General features: G+C 40.0%; 1 protein-coding gene across 1 annotated transcript in view; it reads right to left on the reverse strand.

Annotated features, from left to right (window-relative positions):
* The window catches only part of grid2 (glutamate receptor, ionotropic, delta 2), a 460,903-nt gene that overhangs the window by 63,104 nt on the left and 385,293 nt on the right, over window positions 1-12,506 (reverse strand). The window contains exons 12-13 of the mRNA XM_046034186.1: window positions 11,244-11,382; window positions 5,124-5,319 (exon numbers count right to left, since the gene is read on the reverse strand). Of these exons, the coding sequence (XP_045890142.1) occupies window positions 5,124-5,319; window positions 11,244-11,382 (335 nt within the window). The remainder of the gene's footprint in view (window positions 1-5,123; window positions 5,320-11,243; window positions 11,383-12,506) is intronic.

Genomic DNA, 12,506 nt, shown 5'->3' on the forward strand with positions numbered 1-12,506 from the left:
AAAGTGTCTATATTTTGGTTGGAATTTGAATATATTACTTATCTGCAGTGTATAATTAGCAGGGATGAGCAGGTACACCACTGTCTGTATCTGGTCAACAAATTAAATTTTCTATATCCATACTTGGAATGGGGCTTAATCTGGAAGTAGGCGGGGCTAACTGGAAGTTATTTAAGCCTAAAATTGGTATGGGTTAATCAGAAGATGCTATATTTATTAGAAAACTATTTACAGAACAGCATTTTTTGATAACAATAGTAATTGATTTTAAAAAAGGTTCCTATATTTATAGTTTATTACAAAACAGATATTGACACATTTTACTCTGATGATACTTGTACTTGTAAAAAGTATCTGTACTGGATACTCGTTCTACCGAATACTCGCTCAACCGTAATAATTAGTTGATTATGTGTATGTTTCTCTCAAACTCAAAAGACGCAGTATCTAGGCATTTTTTTTCTCTAGCTCCCATCCCTGCACACTCGCCTTTTTTTTCAACTTATAACTTACATTCGCAAGTTCAATCAACACGACAAAAGTCTCAAATAGTCAACACAATAAAATAATATAAGTTTAATTTTCTAAAACTCATACAGTTGAGTTCAAAATCCAAAACTTGTCAGAGCTATTTGAGTTCAAAAGAAGAAGTAAGTTGACATAACTAAATGGGTCTATAATGTTTTACAGTATAGAGACCAAAGTGGAGTTACACATTGCCTTAAACGGAGATGCCATTATGTGAAACAGTAACTTACAGCACACTCATCTCTGATATATATGTGACACCAAGTTAATGAGATATGAAGTCTGAGGCGCAGCACCTCATAGTTTATTGAACGCCTTCATCATTGACTGAAATGGGAGAGATGCGTATATTATCCTGTGACAGGCCTCACTCTGCAGCACTTTCCTGGGCTTGTGTGTGTGTGTCAATGCATGCATGGTGTGCATGTGAGTAAATGTGCTGGTGTATGTGTATAACACATACTGCTTTTGGACATTTGAACGTGTGTGTGTGTGTGTGTGTGTGTGTGTGTGTGCGCACGTGTAGATATTCGTGTGACAGCTGAGACACTGACCTGTTCTGACATATAATATCATTCTGCTGGAGGGGATCAAAACTGAAAAGGAAGAAAATCCATAGTGCGAAGGAGACAACAGTGACAGAGAGGAGTAAGAGGTTTATTGTGGAAGAGAAAGGGGGAGAGAGGAAGCGACAAAGCAGTATTAGGAAGAGGTGAGAGAGACGAGGGTGAGAGAGCATGACACTGAAGGGGAAAATATATCAAGTTCTTAACCTCACAGGAATCAAATATAGCAAAGGGACTGGATTGAGGAAGACAAACACATCCAAATAAATAAAACAAAGACAGAGAACAAAAGATGTACGAGTCTGACTGACTCACGGGGTCTCTTAATAACATCATGGCCTTCCAAAAAGCCTCTGGCTTTAAAATACTATTCCAGGTACTGTTCACTGGCTTCTAAATATATTTGTCAGTATGAGAAGAGAAATCATAACAGATTGAAAGTCTCCACTTTGAAGGAATTGAAGGGGATCGTTTCAGTTTCCCAGCCATTAAGAGTTCGGTGAAAGGCTTACTTTATATATCTCCTTTCAGCAAACCTTGTGAAAAGCAATTGAGAACAATAGATCACTTAGCCTTTGACACATCAAGGTAAAATGATCTTTTAACAATTTTCTCTGAAAGGAAGATTAAATTTAGGCACCGGGTATTAAATATAGAGGAGGATATGACCAGGATTTGACAAAGTAAATTGAAGTTACATTCAAATTGACAGTACTGTGTTTAGTCATCATTAAATAACATCATTTGAGTTTCATTGGAGGTTTAAACATACAGTAATTTATGGCAACAGTATCAGTGACGGTGTCACTGCAGCAGAAAGAAAACCTCAGCTTGTGTCAATGCAGCTAAGAGAGAGGGACGGGCAGTAGTGTACCACTAGAGTGCACCCTGTAGCCTTTAACACGATGTAAATGAAAAACAGGCTGACAGAGAGGGATGCTGAAAAGGAAAATATAAAGAGGGGCAGAAAAAGAAAGAGAACAATATAGGGAGGGCGCTTAAGCTGGGAAAACAGAGTAGTGTCAGAACATAGACAGACAGTAACGCAGACATCTGCGAATAATCGGTGGTGCAGCGACAGTGCAAGGGAGGGGAGAAAAGAACACATCAAGTCAAGAGAGACACAGTCTGAGGGGAAAGCCTGCCTCATTCCTGCGTTCTCTCTCATTGCTGCTGTGCAGTGCTGGCTGCCGCTCTGGACGTGTCACCTCTGTCATGTAGAATTTATCCATGAAAACCAGATCCTCTCTCTCCATCCCGCACCTTCATCCTGTTCTGTCTCCTGTCACTCCTGCCTGCTCAGACCACGTTGCTATTGAAAAGCAACCTTTTTTTAATATGATATGACCTACTCATCACAGAGCATTCAGTCCCAGTGGCTACTTAAAGAACCATCTAACTTTAGGCTTGGCTCCAGGAAATGTACTGAATAGCAGTAGCCACACCACATTCACTGCAATTTCAGTATTGCTAGCACTCTTGCTGCTGACGCGTAAGGATCTCTAAAATGTATGAATTACTCATTACCTCCTTTAAAATGTTGGGTGAGGCGGTCCAATCTGTGATACTCTGATCAGGATCATACACACATACTTTGAATGTATTTGTTAACAGATCATCCTCTATTTGGTCTGAAGCTGCAATGACCACGCTAGTCCACAAGCAAACAGGTGCTTTAAATTTCCCCAACAGTGTGATGTCTGTCAGTGGCCATGCACTTGCTGTAAGCATCGTGCAGACTCTCTCTGTACGTCAGCTCCACATCACAGCGGAGGCTCATCTGATCCCCTGGATACTGCTGTTGTAGTCGCCTTTTAGCTACTCTTTGGTAGCTGTGATGTGGCACAAATGTACTCACAGGGTGTAACTGATTTTCCACACCACTCCCTGTAGCCAATCAGTGGGAAACAACATAGAGTTTGGCTTTGGTCTTGCTGGCCATAGTGGTGAGTACAAAGCACACTGCTATTTCAAATATTGCAATGACGCACACATTGTACATGGTTTTAAGATGGACAGCCAATCTAGCAATGTCAACATATGACACTGTGAGGACATTATCCATCTGTACTATGCTAGTCTATAATAATGTCATGGCCCCATACTCACACAGAACATGCATTAATTCTCTCCTGGTGCCACTGTCACACCAATATATATGCAATATATTATGCCAGGAGATCAATATCTCGACAAGTTTCTAGCTTATGTCTAACATACCTATAGTATCTAAAGCGATGTGATAGATTGAATTTATTGAGAAATGGCTTGAATCTAACTCTTTACACTTTTATATATGTGGTCAAAATTTCGACATCTCTCTGAAACATTAATATATCTATACAAATTGGGGATTTAATTAGTGAGCCCTGCATTAAAGATATTTACATTTTTATGCAGGACTTAACATTAAGTTCACACAATATTGTGACTTCTTAATAATTACATACTATTAAAAACAACAGTTATACGCATGCCAATTCCGTCATATCAGAGGCTGCATCTGTTTTCTCAAGCTGCTGGTGTCAAGCTGGTAATTAAGAAGATAAACATATTTTACTTATACACACGTAAAGCTCAGTTTAGAAATAAAAGACTGACATATTCATGATTCTAGGCACACTACTAATTAGTTATACATGCTCAATAAACACCTCTGCCAGCAAGCACTGTGTGAGTCTGTGTTAATAGTGTGCACTTATATGCTGTTATGTGCTGCATTTATCTCATTTTATAAAACACCACCTGCCACTTTAATCACTCCTTCCAACCCTTCCAATTCTGACTACAGTTCAAGTCTAATATATTCTAGAGGGAGGAGGGATGAAGTGGGGCCCTCACTGGAAGAGAGGAGGACGATGCAAACAGAAACTGGGATGCGCGCAAATTAGATGCAGCAGTCTGGTATTTATGATGCTTGGTTATCACCAAGGGAATTAAGTATTTAAAAAGTGCGTGCGTTATCTGTGTATCATTAACATCGCTTAGATAGATTTATCGCCTAACAACACAGACGACCTTGTAGCATGAGCTGTATGTTAAAACTGGACTGAGGCTGAGCTGTGTACAATAACAATGTACTTTATGCCATATACAGTAAACCAGGGGTCAGCAAAGAAGTCTGGCATTGGGCCAAATTTTTCCAAGCCTTTATATGGAACAAAGTCAAACCACATAAGATCATGTGTGCGTTTTGTATAAACAGTTTATTATTTCACAATATTGAGTAAATATTTTGTCATTTAAAAAAAAAAAAAGTCTGGAAGAAGAAAACTCATGAATGTGTGAAGAATTTAAGGACATAAACATATTAAGAACTGAACAAATAAATGTCCCTACTGAAATCATTACATCACATCACACACAGTAATAGTTAAATTAGCCCTATGTACCAGCTACCTGTGTTATTCAGTGACAACAGCAGTTGTACACACCGTGCTCTGTCTTTGTCACATGACTTGTTTTATGATTGGTTTGGATATTTATCAAATTGCTTGGCAGCAATGCTCTCAAGTGAGACTGCTCTCTGTGAGATCAAGAGAGCAGTCTCTCCTCCAAACCTTGGGACTCATCTGGTTTTCAGGGCTAATGTTACCTTATTCTATCTTATGTCAAGTAAACAGATCCCCTAACCCCTTCTCTCTTCAACTTCAATTACAACACTATCTGAAACTTATGTGATACTGTAGATATGTTAAAATGACTAAATGCAATTTAGATTAAAAACTGTAAAAATATATGATGACTACATGGTGAAATACATGTCATGCATGTGACATTTAATTTTGTCCTTTTTTCAGAATACAATCAAATTAAGCGTCAAATGTCAAATGTTGGCAAATGGTGGCCTGAACGTGAACACTTTGCACTGAGTAATTGCTTTGATGTTTCTGCTATTCTGCACCTGGTTCCCTGTATTAAAAACCCATCACTCTACTCCAACGTTTGTCTTACTAACCACAGTGATTGTACATGTGTCAACGGTCCTTAGCTTGGAACCGACAGCTAATTAAAAAGGTAAAGACCTACCTTACGTATGCCTTCTTTTGACTCCTCAACGTTATTATCTCCTCCTCCAGTGCGATTAATCATCCGCCACATCTGGGAGTACATGGGATCTCTCTCAAAGGGGTTCATAGCCTTGTGGCGCACCTGATCATATACTGCTGAGTCCAACACTGTACCATAAGGCAGCTCGGTCTGCTTGGATAAATCCTGAAGTGACCTAGAGAGAGACAAGCGGAGAAAAGAGTTAGTACTCACATTGTTTCCAGCCATCCATTCACTGTAAGCACCATGCAGACTCTGCCTGAACGGTCCGCTTCACATCACACATGGGGCTCAGTTCATCCCCTGGGTATTGGTGTTGTGGTGATACTGCAGTCACCTTTTAGTTGTTCTTTGGTGGTTGCAGTTGTAGTAATGCCCTGTTTTCAACAGCATGATCTCTGTGCAACAAATACCCACAATCATAGTAGTACCGAATATCACTGCTATCTCATCCACTGCAATGATGACACTTTCTAACGTGGCTTTGGAGTTGCCAGTCCATGCTAATGAAGCAAGAGTACATGCTAACTGTAAAAAATAACTAGACTCCAAAGACTACTCGTGATGTAGACTATGGCAGTTTGGGGGTAATCGGGGAGGTCAGGGTGCACTTGGTGAACCAGCAGCCCTGAAACTGTGTCTTGCTTAAGGGCGTTACACAGGGGTGTGTAACCCTGGAAGCTCTATTGTATACTCAGCCAGTATTTTAAAACTAAAACACAATTTTTTAAATCATATATTTAGGATAAAATTGCAATAATACAAAAAAAAACAAACAAACAAAAAAACACTTTGACACAGGAAAAGGATTAAAAGCATTTGCTCATCCATTGACCTGGATAAAATCCCTGTAGTGCTTCTGGCTTGTCACTGTTAGGTTTGCAGGAGGGGACATGGTGAATGATCATGCCTTTTGTTACTGTCTTGGTTGATTGTTAGTCCCAGTGTTAGCTGACTAGGCCTTGAGAGGAAGGCACTAAAGTATTCAAGAGCTGGCCAACTGTACGGTGGTTCACACTATCTCCTCCCCATAAATGAATGATTTGGATCTAAACTCTCCATGGGTCAACAGTGGGAGTTGGCAGGGACATGTAATTGACATAGAATAAAAATGGGGATGGGCGATGACCAACAAATGTGAGAAAAAATGGTGTTGGAAAGCAGTTCAGACAGCAGCACTGGCTGAGTTCACAGTACTGAACAAGATGGCTTGGCTAACCGCATACAGTTGATATCTACAATTATAGCATGAAAAAGGGAGACACTAACAAAGAAATAGAAATGAAACAAAGCGCAAGTCATTCTGTCTGGTAATTTCCGTTCGCATTTCTCACTCTCCTCCTTTCTCTCTTGCTCTACCCCTCATCCATAAATTGCCACCTCTGGGGGAATACACAAGCTATTGTTAATTATAACGCAACAGTGCTTGGGTTGCCTCTCAAAGAGTTTGGCCGCTGAGAAATGTAATGGAGAACCATTACAGGAACTAATTACTGTTTGTTTGTTAAATGGCTGCTACATACCACCCATGGATTTGAGAGACACACATTTGTAAAACAAAACATGACACAAAAACACTCAACATGTCCTGCTTAATGAAGAACAACAAGTGTACAGTATCTTACTTCATTAATTCAGCTGTAACACACCCACAAAGCAGATTTAACAATGGGCAAATCTATATGTTGGTACTGTGTATTACAAGGCTGTTCACTCAGACACACACATAGCAAATAACAAATTCAGACTTTTATAGAAGGTCATGGCTCGTGCGGATCCTCTCTCTCCCATGCCCACCTCAATTCTCTCTCTGACCGACTAAAAAACAAAAAAAATCCTTTGAAGATTTTAATGAACTTTGCTGTGAACATGAATCTTTTATTACCGTCAATTAATCTTTGGCCCTAATAATCTCCCATCCCCACCACTCCCCTGTGAATATGTACGCCTGTCAGCACACTCTTTGGCCAGGAATCCCCCTTTGTGAATTGGTTTCACTGTGTTGTAAGTCTAAGCTTATTTAATGGTGTGTGGATGTGTAGGGTGGGGAGAAAGCGAGAGAGAGAGAGATGCGTCTTAAAGATGAGTTTAGATTTTATTAAGACCAAAGAAAATCCAGATAAAAGGAACCTGACAAGAAAAACACATTAAAAAACTTGCAACTGAAAATATTACGGGGTGTATTGTGTGGCGCAGCTGGTCTGAAAACCAAATTGTGTCTCTCCATAATGCTCACCATAAAATATGTAGACAAAATTATAACAGAAACCAATGTTCATCCTGTGATATCTCTAAAATACAGAACATCCTGTGCAAGTGTTACAATAGTTATAAAGAATAACTAATGCAGACTAAATGAACTAGTGTGATATTTACTTCATATGACCCACTGTATTTCTATGGAAATATTGAAGGACTTCATCTCATTTAAAGAAGGACCATTTAGAGAAGGAGAGGACTCTTTCAATTTATTTTAATCAAACACTTAAATGTCTAGATTTTAATTTAAAAAAACACCGACAGATTTTCTCCAGATGTATTACTCAGTGTGTGTTGTCTTGTGCATATATGAATAATGTTGTAATTGTCTTTTGGAGAATCAAATGTGTGCGTGTGTCCTGTGTGTTTGCTAGCTCATTTTGCAACCAATTATATTCCCCCTAAGCAGCTCAATGAGCAAGTAAATGGAGTGAACAGCAGCTGAATGTATCCTGTGACAAATAGCGCGGGTGTGCGTGCGTGCGTATGCTTGTGTGTGTGTGTGTGTGCGTGTGTGAGAGAGTGAGACAGTGTGAGTGAGAGAGAGACAGGTGTGTGTAATAACTTGTGTGTATATCTTTGTTTCTGCACATTGCAAGCTAATGGTAATAGAATGCTTATAGGGAAAAAAAACACTGCAAAACTAAGGAGAACATTACATACAAGTTTGTGGCTTTTTTTTAGTTGTTTTTATTTTTGTTTTTTATTTTGCAGCAATGACTTGGGCTGCTATGCCACCTCAGGTGTTAAAAATAAGTTAAAAGATTAAGTATGTGCAGAGTCAAAGCATGGGCTTTTGTTTTTTTTCAAAAGCCAAAAGGGCAAAGATGATCTTATCTTGCCTCAGTAATTCTGTAGGGAAATTAATTTGGGTGTAGGCAGTAGAGCCTTGATCAGTTTGTTAACTTTTTAACAAGTGGCTGTTGAAGCACTGCAGACAGCTGTGCAACCTTGAACAACAAGCAATCTGTGCGAAATGAAGCCAAACCCAAAGACTTTTTTCCCATAAAAAAATGACATACAGCTGACATGGTACTTAGGTACAGAGAGACAGAGAGACAGAGAGAGAGAGAGAGAGATAATTATATCTATGCCAGTTTTCCATGTATGCATCATGTAATAAAAATAATCAGAGGTGTTTTTATTATTGATTTTTATTTTCTCTCTTTCTTGTTATTGTTGGTCACTCTATGGTTATCTTTTCAGTAGCGATGTATGTGTATTTTGTCCCCTCACAGTAGCTTGCTTATCCATCTCTATTGTGAAAGTGTAAATGTCATTACTCTGTTTATTACTGCTACCATAAACTGTCAAAGGGACAGTGCAGTTCCAGTCCATTTCTCACCACCAGAGGCTGATAAAGGGACAGGTGACTTCATGGCCCTTCAGAAATACTCACCAGATATTCATTAACCAAATGAGCTGCTGCCAGTTTCTCCATTGGGAGCACTGCTGTTTCTGCTGACCACTGGGATGCACCGGACATGCGTCCATACACACAGAGCAGTCACCAGCCACTATGATGCTCAGATACACACACACGAGCACAAAAACACCTGACTGATTTTATTGGCAATCTTTCACAACCATAACATATGACACTGTGTGACATTATGCCAGGAGGGAAGCTTTCTACCCTCAGACACTGCCTCCATCTGTCTTTCAATCTTCCCATCCTGACTAGTTCTTCCGCTCCATCTCTTTCCACTCTCAACAGGTGCCGCCTCACTCCGAAATCCATTTCTCATTCTGACTCCTTGCCAGTACCCAAACCCTTCCCCTCTCCGTTTTTCCATTCCTCTTTCCACTCTTCTTTCTACCCTTCTCTCTTTGTTCGCGCCTGACCTTTGATTCTCTCCTCCCCTTTTTCTTCCTAATCCGTCTCATCTTTTCTTCCACACACACCCTCTCTCCATTTCCACTTTATAATGTTCATATACCGTTTTGTCTCTCTCTTTGTATGCTGCTCTCTTGCTCCCTCCCTTTGCCACTCTCCACTGCCATCGCTCCCTGTTTTCCTAAAGGATTCACACTGAAATTGAGGGAAAACATCCAAGCGTGAAATAGTCCAGAGAGGGTTCTGAACGCTCAGTTGTTATTTCATTTCCAGGATGAAACAAGGGCATTAATACTTAAAAATCCTGTCTGTCTTGACGGCTCACTGAGACACAAAGAAACAGCCTCCATCCTTCTCCGGCCTCATCTTCCTTTCCTGTCCGTATATTCGTTTGTTTGCTCTTTTCCATACTAACTCACTCTCTCAATCACTCACTCACAAAACCATTCACTCTTGTTCCATCTGTGTAATATGTTAATTAAGCATTTATCAGATAAAAGTGCGCCCTAATCACAACATCACAATCTTTTTTTCCGCTCGGCTACTCTCTTCATCTCTCCATTGAGGCTGTTGTGCTTTACGATTACTCTCAGTTTATTTTGGTGTGCCCTTTCACCACTCACCCCACCACCTATCCTTGGAGGCCCGAGGCCATGTGGGTGCTGCTGTTTAGGGGGTAATTATGCCACTAATGACCCCAGAAGAGTCAACACATGAAAGATAATGCATTAAAATTTATGGAAATCCTTAATTAGCTCAATGGATGCTGAATGAAGCGGTAAACTGAGAGGCACTCATTAATGACAGCAAATTTAAGTGGAAAAAAAACACTACAAGAAAGGATAGACAAAAGAAAATAAGAAGTTATTCTTTCTACACATCATCCAAGGGACTCGACAGAAGTGTTTGGAATAAAGGAAAAAAATAGTATGAAGAAGAAAGAGGAAGGGAGAGTGGAGACAAAAAGAAAAGGAAAAAGGAGGAGGTCTGCAAGAAAAAAAAACGGAAAGAGAAAAAAAGAACATCGAAGAGACAAACTGACAGAAACAAATTAAGAGACAGATAGTGATGAGATTTAGAGAAATAAATGTTGTTTATTCCAAAGCCAAGCACAATTAACTGTGGCACTGCCGGGCATAAAGGATGCTTCGGCATGCTGATTAGTCCAGTGAGAGATGCGCGTTTCCTAGTGCCACCAGGAGAGAAGCAGGAAAAACATATTATCACAAGGATAGATAAACAGAGGGCACAGAGCTTAGGGAAATAATGTGTGTGTGCGCGCGTGTGTGTGTGTGTGTGTGTGTGTGTGTGTGTGTGTGTGTGTGGGGGGTGTGTGTGTGTGTGTGTGTGTGTGTGTGTAGGCTTTGCCATTTGCCTTGATACATTATCTGCCCCCAACCTGAGAGGAACATGCAAAAGCACTCTTCTTACTTTCTTCCATACTGTGCCTTATTCTCTCCCTTTCTCCTCATCTTCCCTTCCTTCATCACTGGAAACACACCAATAAACACGCACACGATGATTGTCCCAAATTTGAGCTAGACAGGAAATTACTATCTAACAATGGGGTAAAGGAGGGGAGAAAGGATGGAGAGAGGGGAAGGAAAGGAAAGGGAAGCAATTGGGTTGTGTGTGTGTATGTGTATCTGATAGAATGGATTTCCACACTGAGTAACAATCACAGTGGGGAAGACTGCAGTGTGTCTCTGTGTGTTACAAACAAGTTGTCGTGTACGCACACAAACTCTACAGTGTATAGGTGTGTGTGCGCGCGCGCATAATTGCATGAATACATAATTTAGTGTCCTGAGCTTGCATTCCTTTGCATTATGGAACTTGTGTGCATCTGTGTAAATGTGATGTGCAGCTTTCAAGTGTGACTAAACATCATAAATATTGGTGATATGTATTAGATTTCAGTTCTTGTATCATATTACCACTTTCAAAAGAACACATTTTTAATAAGCCACCACTGACAACAGAGGACAAACTCTCGTACTTACTGTATAGAGTTCTCTATGCGTGTGATGGTGAGGAAGGCTGCTAGATTGGCAGTATACGAGGAAATGACAATAAGAGCGAACATCCACCAAACGCCCATCATCATCCTCGTAGCTAGAGTGGTGTAGGGTACCTCCCCACCTAGAAGAAAAGAAGAAGAAAGAAACAAAGAATGTTAAACAAATGCACAGTATCAGAAATAGACCACAAGGGTGTCACATCGACACATTCAAGCAATTCCTTGCTGCAGGACAAAAAGCTGTTGAAACAAGCAAAGTACAACCTGAAAGATTATGTTTGGATTAACAGATCGAAATGTTTCGGCACAGATCAGATCTCCACATAGCAGTATACAGTGGGAGAAACTGCGGAGAATTGAATCCATGCTCTTCTAACAAAGGCTTCAAAAGAACACATCGGTGCTGCATCTTTGCAATATAATAAGATTTAAATTGTGATGTAAAAGTAGCCTCTGCAGACTGTCTCTGGAAATGTCTTAACAATCGCTTTCAAAACACCAGCAGACATGACTGTTTGGGCACAAGATTAAAAAATGTAACCTGCTATTGCAATAAATTATCTTGAAAAACGTTTTTAAGCTTGATCAATCTGAACAGAATGTGTAAATGCTTGTCAGGCCTTCCCATTAGGATTTAGTGCTGCCTGGAGCACATTGCAATGAAAAGTGGCCTGTCCATCCTTTAATATAAAACCTCTTTATCCCTGTCTTGTGTTACAAACAGCTTTTGTAGCCTTGTCCTCTGAAATCTTCTTGTGCTCGGCTTTGTGTGAGCTTCAAAAATGGCTGTCCCTCTAACCCTGGCCCTTGCAAAAAAAGAATCTGTTGGTTGTGCATTAACCAGGAAAGAAAATAGCACACATTTATCTTTGACTTTTCTATTGTGCTGGGTTGATTGGGGGCTAGCCTTTCTATTCATACCCCCCCACACCACACACACACACATACAGTGGGGTACGGAAAGTATTCAGACCCCTTTAAATTTTTCACTCTGTTTCATTGCAGCCATTTTCCAAAAATCAAAAAAGTTCATTTTATTTCTCAGTAATGTACACTCAGCACCCCATCTTGACAGAAAAAAACAGAAATGTAGAAATTTTTGCAAATTTATTAAAAAAGAAAAACTGAAATATCACATGGTCATAAGTATTCAGACCCTTTGCTCAGTATTTAGTAGAAGCACCCTTTTGATCTAATACAGCCATGAGTCGTTTTGGGAAAGATGCAACAAGTTTTTCACATCTGG

The sequence above is a fragment of the Micropterus dolomieu genome, linkage group LG21 (genome assembly GCF_021292245.1).
Source record: "Micropterus dolomieu isolate WLL.071019.BEF.003 ecotype Adirondacks linkage group LG21, ASM2129224v1, whole genome shotgun sequence".
NCBI classification, from domain to species: Eukaryota; Metazoa; Chordata; class Actinopteri; order Centrarchiformes; family Centrarchidae; genus Micropterus; species Micropterus dolomieu.